This window comes from Morone saxatilis, unplaced genomic scaffold, assembly GCF_004916995.1.
Source record: "Morone saxatilis isolate NCDOM2014 unplaced genomic scaffold, NCSU_SB_2.0 Contig15, whole genome shotgun sequence".
Lineage (NCBI taxonomy): Eukaryota > Metazoa > Chordata > Actinopteri > Moronidae > Morone > Morone saxatilis.
In genome coordinates this window covers 9,201,402-9,217,633 of record NW_023339707.1, presented here as the reverse complement: position 1 = coordinate 9,217,633, position 16,232 = coordinate 9,201,402, and the positions used below count along the sequence as shown (strand labels likewise).

Genomic DNA, 16,232 nt, shown 5'->3' with positions numbered 1-16,232 from the left:
AAATTACACTACATTGTGGCTCTATGGGTCAGTATATTAGACTCAGTTCTTTTGCTTCTGTGAGTGTTTAAGGGTCAACACACAGTATAGCATTAAAATCCTAAATGTTTGTTACTAATGGATGATTTAGAAATACACCAGAATCTATGATAGAAAAAATATTGTGATTTGATGTTTGAGAGACAGTTTTACATAAAAATTATAAAATACACTGTATATAAACAACAGACATTTGAGTTAAGCAAGTTACACACTTTGTAGAAATGAGGAGCTTTTGAGTGAATCATGAGGAGTTTAAATGTCAGAATTCCCCAAATCATCAAGTCTGTGCAGACACGCTGCCAGTTTGCTGTGTCTTATGGAAAGTCTTAAGTCACAGACATATGGCAGAGTAATGGTACACACAGTGAATGGTTGTGTCATTAGCCTGATAATGTTCTACCAAAAGTTAGATATAAAGATTTTAAGTGATAAAAGATTAGCAAGCAACAAATAAATCACTGAGAACAAGAAGACAAACAAACAACTGTCAGTTAGATCTGTGGAAAGAAAGAAATAAATGATTGAGCCTTTTCTTGACTTTTTCATATACTGATGCACTGTATTCCTCCAACACAGGGTATGATGTACCCACACAAGTGAAAAATAACTCATTTCAGAAGGAAAAAGTACTGCAGCACAACGATTTGGAGCCTTTTATAGTGCAAACAGACTGACACTTTCATAGTACTGTGTCAACAACACAACAATCCAACATTTCAACATGTTTTTTTTCCTTCTGAAGTTTGCTGTCTATGTTCTAAGAAGCACCTGATTCAGCTGCACATTGGTGGAAAATGTGCAGAGAACCTCTTTTCACTCCCTGCTGATGTGAAACTGGCTCATCCCTGGACTGTTTTCTGAAAGGTTTTGGCACCAATGAGGTCATCACTAGTTCACTGGTTTGGTTGTAGATTTTCTTACACACAAAATAAACAGCTAAATTCAGACTGCTGACATAATGGTTTTCTCACAAATTACCCTTTGCTTTAAGTGGCTAAAAACACTACAGATTTCTTTCAGTATGAAGTCTGTTGAACTGCCGGCAGTATAAATGTCTGCGTTGCTGCACGGACAGGGAATTCTTAATTAGATGGATTGTATTTCCACCAGAAAAGTGAACTGCTCCAGCTCCAATATCAACAGCCTACAGATTCAACTGTGTAATTTAGACAACAGCTTTCTCTTGGCTCTCTCTACTGGTATCTCTTCTTTTGTATAACCGGGACTTCACATGCTTCCAGCTCAAAGCACAGTATACAACTACTATAAAACCATTTCCAAGATTATTGTGTAGCAGTTATGCACAGGTCGAGGTGAGAATTCAACTAAATAACCATTTCCCTTAAGAATCTGTATCTAAGGGCATTAACTTTCTGGTGAGTCAGTGAGTTTTTTTTATAGTTTTCTAATGAAAGCCACAAGATGAGGCAGAAAGCTCCAAAAATAGGTAGTAAGTGGACCTTGAATTAAGATGTTTTTTGTCAAACTGTTTCTTAGGTCACATTTAACACTAATGGCCTCACAAACTTGATTGCTGGTCTTGTTTCCTGTTGACCATGATTTAAGTGATGTCCTCTTTTAGGCATAGAGCAGGTACCAAAACTGAAAAGGCTCCCTAGGAAAACCACGAGGAAAGAAAACTTCATGAACAACAGAAGGAGGTGTGATTTTAGGATCTTCCAAAGATAGTAAGGTCATACACTCACACTTTCTGTGGCTACTTCTTAAGGGCTTCAACTGTGGCTTTGCAGCTCTGATCAACAGGAGTCAGGTGTGTGTGACTGGTTGACACTTCTGCTTTGTGAGGTGACCACTGTCCATGGTGCTGAAGAAGAAGAGGGTGTTTTGAAAGTCGTCTAGATTCTGGCTCTGAAGACGCCCATTCATACCTGACAGCACACGTAATGTCGGTCTTCATGTAGTCATTGTTCTCTAGCACTGAAAGAGGCTGGTGTCAACTTGCCTTTTCTTTTGTTTGGATGTTCAAAATTATGAATACTCCGACACAACACACCAGATCTATTATCAGTCTATGGAAAGAGACTAGATAAAGTCTAACTCTGGTCATTCACTGATTATCTATTACGAGTGGCAAGAAAAAAAAATAAGACCCTGAAATGGAACGGTGGTAATTCTTTATGTTTATTACTGAGGTTGGTGGTGCTGTACTCAAGTGCATTTTACATAAAGATGTTTCTAATATGTTACTGCAATCATGTATACAATCAACTGAATTCATGTCTTGTATTAGATTGTGCAGTACAAAGTGGCCAGTGAGTGTATATGACTGAATTACTGCTTTTATGATGGCTTTAGGTCGCTATGTGTCCATATTACTAATATTTAGTATAATATATAGACTTTTAAGTATATAAACATGTTTACTTTAAAAAATATAGCACAATAGTCATTATAGCGTTGTTTTACTGTTTGTTTGTTCTGTCAGAGCACTGATGTTGTCACGTCTCCCTCTGGGGAAGCAAAAAGGAAGACCTATCAACATTTGCCAAGAAGCTTCCCACGCCAAAACCAACGCTGTTTTCATAAAGCATCTGCCGCACCAAGGACAGAAACACTAACTTTTTTATCCTGTACGTCCATTTGACGTCACTGATTCCGTCCCCAAGTCTGCGTCAGCATCCCTGCAGGTCACGCGCTATATGAGACGCTAACAAAGGAGACTGATTCATTATTTCATCTTCAAATAAAACATCACTAATCATTGCAGCCCCAAATGATGCAGAAAAGTTGACATTCATTATTACTTTGGTATAAAGGTCTTTCGATTGAAGCTCTTCACAATCGTCTAAAAAGATAAGGATGTTATTTAAATGAATTATTTCATCTGCTAAAATCTTTTAAAAATGCCAAATTTCTTCAAATGTTGTTCTTTCTGGCCATCGTTTGTTTTTTTAGGATATAAGACCAAAGTCTATTGGTTGCTACTGGACTCATAAAACCACCACGGAGCTGAAACACATGGTAGAAATGAAGCATCCTGTACAAACATGACAAATCTAAAAAATGCTGTAAAACACGGTTCAATAAAAGCTCACACATTATGGTTAGATTATGGTTCCTTGTGAATATAGTAAATAAAACACTATAATAACTTTTCAATACTTAGGTTTTCATGCAGACACTAATTGTGCTTATAACTTTACAGACGCTTTGTCATTTATCCCCCATTGTCACTGCTGCCATTTGAAAATGAAGTCTGTTATAGTGTAAAGAATCGAGGCTGGCGTCGTTTTCAGAGGCGGAGAGATCTTTCTGCGTAATTGTACATTGCAATAATCAGAGGGATGGCTCAGACAGGATTTGAATATCCAACCAAGCCTAACCAAGCCAAAAGCCAAGCTGTATGGCAGAGCACACATCTGGTGGGGCATCTTTGTTTTGCCCTTCTGAGTTGACAAAGGTAAACTTATAGCGTCGCATTGGCCTCTCCACCAATAGCTGTGGTTTCCAGCTCTGACAGACTTTTTATTCATGCACCTCAATGTGCAGCCAGCAGCCTGGCAATCTATTAATGCTCATGGATCAGGAGTTAATGATAAAATAGAGACAATTCCAAAATATGTCAAAATGCACTGCAGTTTATTTCATACTCTTTTTGTATAAAAAGAGGATATTAGAGATCAGAGCAGCTCCGGCTACAGGCGAGGTATTGGACAGGCAGGGCATGGGGCTTGTTGGCGGGGTTTTTGAATATTGGATTTCTGATCAAGAGGAAGCCATTGTGCTGCCATATCAGGGGCACGAGAACAGCACGAGCCAGGCGAACAAAGGCAGCAGATGGCTTTCCTGCTCCGATGAATTATTCTGAAGTTACAGACACACAGAGGCCATTAAGAGTTGTCCGGGGGGAAATTAAAGAGTGCAATACATTTCTAGTAAAATATTATATATTGCAGCAATGTCTTATATAGGAGGAAATCTCAGTTTTAAATTCAGAAAATTATTAGTAATTTTATTGCTGTAACTGCTCATACAAATGGAATCAAATAAGAATATTGGGGAAATATTTGGACAAAAAGGTGGCGCTCAAGATGTGGTTATCGTTGCTGATACAATTATGGATAAATGCCTATTTCAGTTTTCTGGAAAAAATTATGCTTTTTATCACATTTAAAGGAACCTGGCAACAACAAATAAGCAGTTAAATTGCTCTTATTCTTGTCTAACTACTCTTGCAGAGGGACTCAAACTCACACAGTCTTTAAATCAGACAAAACAAACCAAAAACACCTCAATTTTAAATCTTAATTTTATAATATATTTTGTGTATTTTTAGCTTTATTTAGCTGTTGCATGGTCCTGCACAGTGATTCAGGAGTGCCGCTGAACCCAGCCATAGGAGGGCGTGGACTGCACGAGGTTTCCGCCCACAACGGGAACGCGTCCCTGTCATTGAGCCCCAAACCTCGTGTTGGAAAAGGGCGCTCAATACAACTGCAGTCTTCAACCAGCGACGACCTGCCAGCACTGCTGCACTGCTGCAGGGGCTTTAAATGACGGGCAAACCTGGTATGTTTGTTTTTTAATGTAATATTATATTTATACCTGTTTGTGTTTGGAACATGTTACTTTCACACGTGTAGAGAATTATCTCAAGACATCCTCATATTGAATCTCAGCTACACGTATATCCTCACCTATATCTCAATTTGCAATTGCTTTAATGTTTATGGTTTTTTTACATGACATATTTTGTGTCACTATTTGATGTAATGTATGTGTTGGCGCTGTCAGAGCTTGAATTATAAGATGTGACCAACAAGTTGAAAACCACATCAAGTCTGTTACTGTAACTGTGTTATAACTGTAACACGTGACTGTGGATGTTTGGATTAGATATTATAATACTGAGAAGTGCATATAATCTGTTATTGTAGTACATCTCTTGAATGGGAAGCAGCTATTCTGACTCCATTGTATGTTGTACAGTAATTTAGGGCAGCCTAAAGGAAAATAATTAAGAACCTTGCAAACTGCTACAGAGAGAAGATATTTGAAGCCCTCATTACCCAACACCATATTTCCAGTAGAACATTTTTGACTTTTCACTGCAGACGCTGCATTGTCAAGACGTCTGTCTTGTCACATGAGTTGTCCTGTTTCTGTCATCAGTCGCTAATGAGCCTGAGTGTGAGAAAGTCTGACCGTAGAAATTCTCACTGCAGCTCACGGATGACTGGGTCGCTGTGGGAGAGACACCACGGCTGCATGGTGAGTTCAAGGGGACAGACAGAAGACGTCTAAATTTGTGTCTGAGGGCTGTGAGAAAGAGAGAAGGGACAAGAGGGACTTGTTGATAAAATGCTAAAACTTAGCCCAAATAATCTCCTGTTACTTAAGAAATTTGTTTAATTCTAGTTTTTGTTATAATGATGTTTGATATTTCTAGAAAAATCAGGGATAAGTTACTATTACATACACAGAAGAAGGAGGAAGTATATAGAAAATGTGTCTTTCTTTTGATGGTATTTATATGAAAAAGATTTTAATGAAAAACATTTATATCTTTCTCAAAACCAGAAAAATGTGTTTTTATTTTCCAAGACAGCATTGCTTAGTTGCAGTTGATAAAATGTGTTTCTTACATATTTCAGTAAAGACTCATTGACAATAGACAATTAAAATGTTTGTGGCCTGAAATCGCCTGTATGAACCATAAAAAAATGGAGGTTTGTGGACTTTTAATGTTTGTTAAGATTTTGATATTTGGGGTTTGGAGTGAAAATGAGGAATACAAATAATAAAATAATAAAATAGAAAGTGAACAGTTACATATAGACAGTATATAGACAGTAGTATAGGCTAAATATCAGCATTTCAGAAAGCATCTTATAGTACTGGTTCCCCAAGACTGAATTAGGAAGGATACTCTCAGTGTCTTTAGTAAAACACATCATATAAAGAGTTTAACTGAAAATGTTTAAATGTCATCACTTCTCAAATGTAAAATAAAAAGGATCACATTTATTACAAACTTAAATATTAATGTATTACATTCATAATTAGAGTTACATGTTTAGGTTGATTATACATTAATTTCAGTTCCAGTTAGAGAAAGCTATATGCCAATCCAAACAGGCGATGCCAAGATAAAAGAAAGAAAGAAAGAAAGAACGAGAAATGCAACCTACACTTTGGGATGGGAGGATGAAGATAAATAAAGTAATTCCCTCTCTTTGTGTGTGTTGGTCTTCTTTCAGCTGCTTAATAAAGTTTGTTTTGTCTGGTCTCTTTTTATAAACAGTGTGTATGTTTCTTATGATCGATCACAGTGAACAACAGTTGTGTGAATTTAGTTCTTTATGGTCTTTTATGTAAGTATGTCGCTAATTCATCTGGTTACTATTATTACTGCTATTAGTAGAAGTATGTCAGCCGCTATATGAGGGTAAAGACACGGTCCTCTCTGTGGTTCAACACCGACTGAAGGCATCCTCCCTGCACGCGCCCTGGTTCACTCAAGCGAGAGCAATTACTGCGTGGCACGCGCCAACCAGCTGGGCCGCTGCAGACTGCGCGAGGAGCTTCTCAGGTCTATATAACAGGCTCGTGCTGGGGGGGTTAAAACGGTGACGCCTGATAAATTGATATTTATTATTATTATTAGATATTTATTATTATTATTCATATTTTTTTTATATATAAATATTTTATTTTATTTATTTTTTAAATTGTCAAATCAGAAAAAAACTCGAACTCTAAGTTTCTAGTGGTCATTATCGAGACTTCCCTTCCCATAAAGATGGTTATGGGTCAGCCATGAAAGTGTTAAATTATTATCTGTGGCAGAAAGGGTGGGCTGCAGTTTTAAACCTCAAATTTAAGAGAAAACTAATACATTGTTCACTTTTATCAGCGAATTCAGCGCCTTTCTCCTGGTTGAACTGTTGTGGTGTTATTGGGGGTTTTCACTGCTGCAAAACGGACGGACAGACAAACAGCAGCTAGGTTATAAACAACATGAACTTGAGCAGAACAGCCATCATTTGAATGTTCCCGCGCAGCAGCAGATGTGGCCACACAATAGACGGACCCACGCCTGAATAATCGAGTCCAATTTGAATAACTGTCGCATGTCTGACGCGTGCTAGAAATATCCCAGCTTTCCCAGGCTTTGTGGGAAAACCGTTGGCAGCCCCTTTTCCAGTTCAATAGGGATTTAGCCTCTCATTGAAGTGGCCTAGTGGGAGCGTCTTTAACAACCCTGGGAAACCCTGAGTCCGGATCACCTCCACATAATGAGATCCTGTGCTCGACCCTTCATTATAGAGCTGTGAGGCTGCAGCTGCACCAGAGAGGGGCTCTCTGCGTTTTATTCCTGGACCTTATTTACTAAACTGTAAATACATAATAAAAAATAAATAAACATGATTTCAAAAAGGACAGTCTATCTGTTAAGCAATCAATACCCAATTTCATATAAAAACAGGCTATCCAAATATAAAATTGAGCGTATAGTCCATCTTTAAACTGGGTCGATATTTTTCAAACAACAACAACAACAAACTGTGGGTCTATTTTTTCCTAAATGCAAAATACGATTATTCAATTCAGTTTACTATATTGATTATAAACAGTTGTTTCATTGTTTTCCAGTGAATCCAGTTTGGCTACATATAATAAATAATATATTATATATATATATATATAATAAATGTAATATTAAAACTATTTCTATATAAGCCAGTAAAAGATTATATTGTTAAAATAGGCCTTATTATAAAAGGCTTTTTTTTATTTGCAGGCGGGCCTATCATTCCTATAATATAATATATACCCATAATATAATACACCTATACATAACATACATAATGTATACACCATATTGTAGGCTATAATAGAATTGATGTAGACCCCCCTGAATCGTGTTAGGGAGTTATTATTGTCCACTTCCTTCAGGGAATTGTAACATTAGTCAGACCGCTCGTGGGAATTCCCCCCGTGGGAATCCCCCCCCCCCCCCCCTCTCCCTCCACTAAAATCGCGCGCGGTGTCCCTATGACAGTTGGACCGGTGGCAACAGAATGGCCCGAAGAGGCAGCGGCGTCGAGCCACGAAGACTCACCGCATACCCCCCCAACCGCCCCCCGCATCCAGGGCAGGAGCCGCTCGAGCTGAAAACTCAATCAGGCTAATCTGACAGTGAGGAGGCAGAAAGCTGGTGGGAGGCTGCAGGTTTGCCTCTAATGATTGCTCCCAAATCATCACGTGAAAACATGACTAAATATGAAACAGATATTAAACTATAAACAAGACTGGACACGAGTAAACTGTACAGGTCTGGATTTAAATAGCCCTCCTATTTTAAGTGCGTTTAAAATAACAATAAAAACAACAATAAAAGCAATTAAAGCGGTGGAACCGGTCCACTGTTTTCATAAAAGGGTTTTGTCACTGCGCTTCTTTTTATTATTGGTCGTTATTGGGATCTGTTTAATGTCCTAACGTGTGTGGGACAGATACAGTGATTTACAGAAGCCGGTGCTGAATAAAGTATGACCTGACACCTGAACGATCCCGCAGGTGGAGCTACACCTTAATGAATATGAAGCTTTCCTGCCACCGTTTGGTGATTCAACGTATTACAGTTCACAAGGTCAGGTTGATGGAAATATGGGCATCTGTTACAAGCCTATACTGTCTTATACAGCTTGAAGACTAGGGCCAAACAAACTAAGATCATAACAGTTATTTCGGAAGAAGTCATGTATTCAAAATTATGCTCACAAGAGAGCAAAATTTTAAGCATCAATTGTAAAAAGTAATCATTATAAAAACTCATTCAGTGTTATTAAAATATTGGATTATTGTTAGAAACACATAAGCATCATTTTCCTGTTGTAGCTGGTCAAGGTGGAGCAAAAAAATACTTTATTTACTTTTGTCTAGGCCTATAACAAATCATTATATTTTAGAGACTGATAATATGTTTTATATATAAAATGTGCACCACTTTACCTTAAAGCCACAAAATACTAAGTAATCATAAGGTAATGATGAAGTAATGAGGGACGACTACTGTGTATAATTAAATAATATAATAATAATGAGGGTCTTCTGAGGATGTATCACTACTTGGGGTGCACATTAACAGTAATAATGTTTAGGTAATTAGTAATGAATGAGTCATTTTGTGTTGTTCGCCGGCTGCTTTAGAGTTAATGTGGAATGACTCCTAAAGAAAGTGGTCAGTATGATAGATTCATATATTCATGAACTCATCATTACCTAATAATTAATTAATATAGGCTCTCCCAGTCTGTTCTCTATTAACTGATCAATAGCTACTATAGAGTCCTTCATTAGGAATTATTAGGGAAGTTCTTATTAAAGATTGATCAATTATCAAGTCGCTCCTGATTTGTTCCTCACTACTTTATTTATCTAATCATTAGCTACTCTATAAAGTCTGAATATGAGTTACTCATGAATTAATGGTTCCCAGATTGCTCCTCATTTGTTCCTCAGTAACTACTGATAGTTTTGTGGCCCTTATTTAAAGTGTTACCGAATAAACCTGATTCATTGTGACATACTGGCTCAATATATCGGGTTTATATGTACTGTAGCTACAGAAGCAGGAAATGCTGCATTTGTAATGAACTACTGACAGTAAAACAAGAGGCCATGGCTGCCTGCTGATCTTCTACAATCCGCCACTAAACAGACAAATGCCTCAACCCAAGCGTAAAAACCTTTCCAGTCTCCAGTTTTACATCAGGCCACCAGATGGACCTCTCCAGTGTGCAGACTGTGGGTGTCCAGTGATGCTGATTTCACTGCCGTATGTAAAATTAATGCCAGACAGGCTCAGTGCAAACAAGACTGGGCGTGTGTTCAAAAAGCCCATTGCTGAATTAGTATTCGGCCGTGGGTCTATACTTGACTGACGCCCATCACCACAGTTGTATAACTTTCTCCGTCGGGCTATACTCAGAGTTTTAAGCAGCCTGTCGAATACTGCCCCTTTAACTTCTGAGCCGATTTCCAGAAAGCAACAACCTGTAACAGGCTCAGCGATCCTCCCCCTGATGGATTATTTAGCAGGCGCTCAGTCCCATGTCGCCATCTGCTATAGGAAGAAAAACACTGCGGGATATTCTCTCAGGCACATGATACACGTTAGTAAACGGGGTAAACAAACAAATTAAAACAAAAAGTAATTTACTGGGACAAAAAACGCGTGCAACAGGTGTTCAGCATCCTGCGGGCGTCCCAGAGAAAAGAAGCGGATAACTGAGCCACACCGTCGGGCAGAAATATAGAAAGCAGGTTGGTTTACAGCTCATTTAAACAATAATGGACTGAAGTACTTTCTCCCCCAACATGTAAAAATCGCATATTAAAATGTGTATGAAGGGAAAGGGATCTTGCTTTTGAACCGTTCGGCTGTGGGAAGATGTGGAGCGATCACTGAGCTGTCCCACAAACACTAACTGAGATGATCTGAAGCTTTTGCAAACACAATGTCGACCTCATCCGCACGGTGAACCGATCGGACTCAACCCAGACAACCAGAGGAAGGAGTCGTCCAGTCTGCGGCGGCCATGGTGGTGGAGGGGGACAGGGCGCTGCTCGCCGCCAGGCAGGGGGACGTGCAGACTCTGAAAGCGCAGTTAGCGGCAAAGGCGCTCACCAGCGACGTCAAGGATGTCCTGGGGGCTTCACCGGTCCACCACGCAGCCCGGGCCGGGAAACTAACCTGCCTGCGGTTCCTGGTGGAGGAGGCAGGACTGCCGGGCAACTGCGTGGCGAACAACGGGGCAAGCCCGGCGCATGACGCGGCAGCCACGGGCAACCTGGCCTGCCTACAGTGGCTGCTGACCCAGGGAGGATGTCGGCCAGAGGTGAGTGATAGATGAGCTATAGTTGGACACCTTTAAGTGAGCAGACAGTAGCCTAATTCTCAGTTTCCTCTGACCTGTCTGCTTCTCAGCAACGCACACACCTGCCAAACCCCTTGCACCCAATCTCCCTTTCTCCTCACCAACTGGGCAGTTGATCGGGGTATATCTGAACTAACCTCAAAGGATAGCCTACACATATTCAGTGTTTTCCTACAGACTTTGCAGTTGGAAGTGAAAAAGCGTTTGAAACAACATTCAACAGGTACAGCAGATCCTGGAGGCAGGGTGACCCATCTGCTGTTATTCATTGAGGAGATACATTACAGTGTATTTAAATTAGGATTAAATTAAGTAAAACTTCACCCCAAATAGCTGTTTCAAATACATTGTACAGGTTTTTACCAGTTTCTGTTCAGAGAGACACTTCCAAAAGTTGTCAGTTAAGCAAAAGGCCAATAAATGTGGTTTAAACCTAATTATAACACCATTACTTCACTTCTAGTCCTAAATGTTCTGAAACTAGAATCCTTTTATCTTGAGCAGTGAGCAGTTATTGGTTTGGTGATGATAAAAGTAAACTTCCTCCAAGAGGTCAACTGTGTGTAAAACATCCCCAATAACAGATTAAGCATCAATACCTTTAGGAGACATCAGCACATGGAGACCTTACAGCCATCTGACTGAAAAACAGAAACTAAACATCAGATATTTACAACAGCCTGAGAGCTTTTTTGTTGCTGTTTTGTTGACATCTTAAAAATGCATCCTGTGCTAACTCTGAACAAATAGGAATACATTTTAATTCACATGCAATGTGGTAGGCATTAGGCAATGTGGGAGTACCCCCTCAGACTTTTATTTGAGTTTCAGTTTAAACCCAGCTATGCTACACTGCCTCATGTTGCCATGGCAATCAAGTATGCAAAACTGGATTTGCAAATGTAATATACTTTATACAGCCGGACAGTAACTGGTGAAGGGCACAAGCAGAGAAATACATAGTGACAGTGTAGTTTGGTATGACAGTAGAGAAGATGTTTAATAAGGACGGTGGTTATAACCTTCACATGATGGATTAAACCTTATGAGCCCTTATGACACGTTACATCACTCCCATGTCACACCAGTGAAGGAATGCAGCGAGCAAGTCTTAGTGAAAGCTGTAAGACAGTTGAGGTATATAATGTACCACTATGATTATACATACTCACCAGCACTTTTAGCCTTTAAATTCTGCTGTGCCGCTAATTCCAGTATTTTTCCATAATATGTTGTTTTCGCTTTAGTAACCTGCTGACACTATGCAGGGTATGCTGCAGGGTATCCCAGCATGCTTTGGGTCAGGCATATTATGTCTTCTCTTACTAAAAAATGAATTAGACTAACATAACGCAAACAAAAGTACCAAACTTGAGTCAATCAGGCAATCCATCTAACTTCTAGTAATCTGTGATTCTAAATTTGAAACGCAGTAATAAGAGCTCTATCTTCTATTTACTGTCTCCATTACTTCAGAAGGCTGCCTGACAGAGCGCAGAAGAGTGACAAAGAACGGCCCACGCTACAAACTAACTAATAAGCTACCTGGCTGACATTTAGTAAAACCTATCAATTACCACTTGCAGTGCAATCTACTTGATGGATGGTCAGTGCTAGCTTCCACTTTTCACCATTGTGTCTTTTACTTTGTGTTACTGCACTCTGATCCAGGTTTATCTGATGCTAATGATGTTCATTTGTGGCACTCCGCTGCCTCAGCCTACAGCTTTGGCTGCTTTGTTGATAAGACTCGAGTATTAGTATGCATCTATCCAAAGAGCATGCAAATACATTTTTTTCCTATTATCTGTAATATATATTGGTCCATCTCTTGACACAAAGAATGAAAATACGTTACAAATAAACACATTAAGGAACATGGAGGCTGTAACCCATGTCTTTTTCGAGTCAGGGTTGGATGAGAGAGTTGCAAAAGCTGAGATCTGTGTGTCTTTTACACAATTTAAACATTTTCTTAATCAATAACAACTTTATGAAAGGTATTTGTGGCTTCAATATTTGGCATCTTTCTGGTGGTTCAGCTTATTATACTGTAGATTTGAGTGCAATCATCAGTCTATGCTGCTTAGAAATCATATACAAAGACAGAATAACTTGTTTGTTTTCACAAATAAGTTATGAAAGTATGCATGACTTAAACAATAACTTATTTCCTTTCTCAAATACGCCTGCTCCTGTTGAGCAGAATCATTCAAACCTACTGTATACACACTAAACATAAACCTTCATGAAAACATTATATGACACATCCATCTCACATTGCACAGAAAGTTCGATTCAATTCCTTTTCCCTTCATTTCAGCTGTGAACGCATACAGTTTTACAGTTGATTCAAAATCTCAGTTTACCTCTTTTTATTACTATTTTGTACCATGAAATTACCCTTTTAATTTATAAAATGAATGAGGATTATAATTTCAGAACTCCATATTTGAGCTCTATTGCTCTTTTGTTTGATCAACAGCAAAGGGACAGTTCTGGTGCCACCGTTCTTCACCTTGCATCCCGCTTCAGTCACCATGAGGTCACTGACTGGCTGTTGAAGAGTGGTGAGGTGGACCCCGGGGCCTCCACAGAAACAGGTGCCCTACCTGTTCACTACGCTGCTGCCAAGGGAGACCTGCCCTCACTCCGACTGTTGCTGGGGCACAGCCCAAAGTAAGAGCATTATGGTTCGGTCTTTGCAGCAGCCTGTAAGCTTCCTTTCACTGTGTTCAAAATCGGAGCCAACTGTCTGTGTGATTCAGAAGTTGTTGATTTCATCTTGTTGTTGTCCGGTAGTGATTTAATTTGGTAACTTGTATATTAATATTTACCGGCTGTCCTTCATCTGCAAAGACTGCAGATTCTAAAAGAGCATTTAGACTATGACAACTTGTATTTTTGAAGGCCCTCGTCAGTTTTCTTCTACTGCAACTGAGACAGGATGCAGTAGATCCCTGTTCAGATTCAGATTTCAGACTGATGGCACTTTCACCGATTTCAGAGGTCAACAATCAACTCTTATTTCTCCTCAGATACTAATCAAACAAATGAGGAGTGACTGGCAGGAGTTCTGGTCAGTAGATCAGTTTTGGGATAGTACTGTAGGTACTGTTGGTAGTATTTGCAGCACCATCTGGCACTGGTGGGAAAACAACTTGAACTTTGCTTTTTTTGATACCAGTGGAGCAGTCTAAATACTTTGTGTTCAAATCCCATTTAGAAAAAAAAACTCTAAGTGGTTTAACTTTCCCAAAATACTGCACACTACCATAACCCCCCCGTGCTGCTTATGTAATACATCTTGACACAAGTTTCTAAAGCTGCATGAGAGCCATTTCAACAACTGTCAGTAGCAGAATTAGGTATGTTGTAAAGCAGCAACTAACAATTAGGTTCATTCTCGATTAATCAATTAATTGTTTGGTTTATAAAACATCAGAAATGATGACAAAAACCCCTTCACAACATCCCAAAAGCAGAAGATGACATCATTAAATATCTTATTATGTGTGACAAACGGTGCAAAACCCCGAAATATCCAATTTACTATGTTGCAAGACCAGGAAAATCAGCAAACTGTCACATGTGGCAACGTGATTACATAAAAAAATACATAAACGAACAATTATTTATTATAGTTGCAGATTCATTGTCAATTAACTAATTGTTGCTGCTATAGTAAGAAGTGTGTTTGTGTAGTTTTGTGTGTGTGTGTGTGTGTGTGTGTGTGTGTGTGATTACACTTTGATTAAAATCATCCCTAATCAGTACCCTGTAGAGATAACACCCTCATGGACCATTACATTGCAATGGACACGGATGAGGTGTTAGAACAACTGAGTTGTCCCTTTTGGGAAGCAGCACTGAGCACACAGAGCTGTAATTACAGGATACAACACCACAGACTCTGTATAGGCAGCAACCAGGTTGATTGCAGGTAATATCTGCAAAAAAAGGAGGCTCGATTAGATCCAGCTCAGTAGGTCTGCCTACAGCAAACACCATAAAATTTGGGTTTGACTGCGATAAGATGTGTGATCATAATGCAGCAATTGTAAGTGCAGATTTGGCAGCATCAGTATCAACAGTTGTTAACCAGCTTGTGTATGATTCAGAGAGAGGAGGTACACTGAGTGTAGTGTTTTAACATCAGATCACTGTGAATGCCACATATAGCATGGCTGTAGACTCCCTACAAAGAGTGGTAAACCATATTGCCCTTTTCAATTTAAATTAGTTGTTTCTATTTCCATGATATTAAAGTGAATTTAGTATACAAACAGATCCCTCTGGGTAACTTTAAGTAGCCCAGACTATTGGCCTTATTTGTTTAGTATCATTTATAGCAACACCTGCCCGGTTATAAAAGAATACAAAAGGAAAATATGGAGATAACCTATGAGTTGATTGATGTTCTTCGGCTGGTGTCAGCTATTGAAGTGCTCACTAACTGCTGTCATAAAGAAATAGAAATGTAATAAACTTAGTCTTTAAGTTAAACAGCCTTGTGTGTCAAATTCCTTTGACTGTGATAACCTTAGCAGAATGAGCAGCCTGTCTGGGCACTAACCTTGTGCTCTGCACCTCCAATATTGTCCGGTTGCACCCCAGACAGGTGCAGAGCTGCTGAAAATTTAATGACCCTCAGGGACATGGTAGCTCCCTGATAGCAGGGCCCCATTCACTCTTCTCCACCACCACTCCCACTGTTGCTGTTTACCTCCATCTCCATGGTGACACACAGTAGCACCAACCAGCGATAAGATAATGAAGAAAACAAATCCGTTTGAATGGATGGGTTGCTTTCTAGTCACTAGCCTCAGGCATTGTTTGGAATGGTACATTGCAGGAGAGCGATAAGATTCTTGTTTCAGGGTTTATTACAAGCTGCAAATTTGTACTGGTGAGTTTTAAGAGGTAATTGGACGGCACAGAATTTGTTCTACTTGAAAAATCACAAGGACAACATGACCCCCTCGGTTACATCACCACTTTTGATGGTACAATGTAATGAGAGTGTTGCTGCACAGAGGTAATAGTACACACACTGACAGGTAGATAACGGTGACACCAACTACATTTGAACTACTTTTGTTGCCGTTTCTGTTTGCAGCATTAATGAACACACATTAATGAAAACATATCTATGAATATTATATTGTAGATCATCCCAAATGTTACACACTGGACCTTTAAGTTTTATTTCACGCTATTAACCCTAACACAGCCTTGAGAAAAAGACCTCTTACTTCCACCACCCAGGCTTTGACCGATACA

General features: G+C 39.3%; 1 protein-coding gene across 1 annotated transcript in view; it reads left to right on the top strand.

Moving 5' to 3' along the window:
• The first annotated feature begins 10,113 nt into the window (after positions 1 to 10,113).
• The window catches only part of espn (espin), a 41,391-nt gene continuing 35,272 nt past the window's right edge, over positions 10,114 to 16,232 (top strand). The window contains 2 exon segments of the mRNA XM_035657598.1: positions 10,114 to 10,910; positions 13,435 to 13,628. Coding sequence (XP_035513491.1) covers positions 10,611 to 10,910; positions 13,435 to 13,628 — 494 coding nt within the window. The 5' untranslated portion in view covers positions 10,114 to 10,610.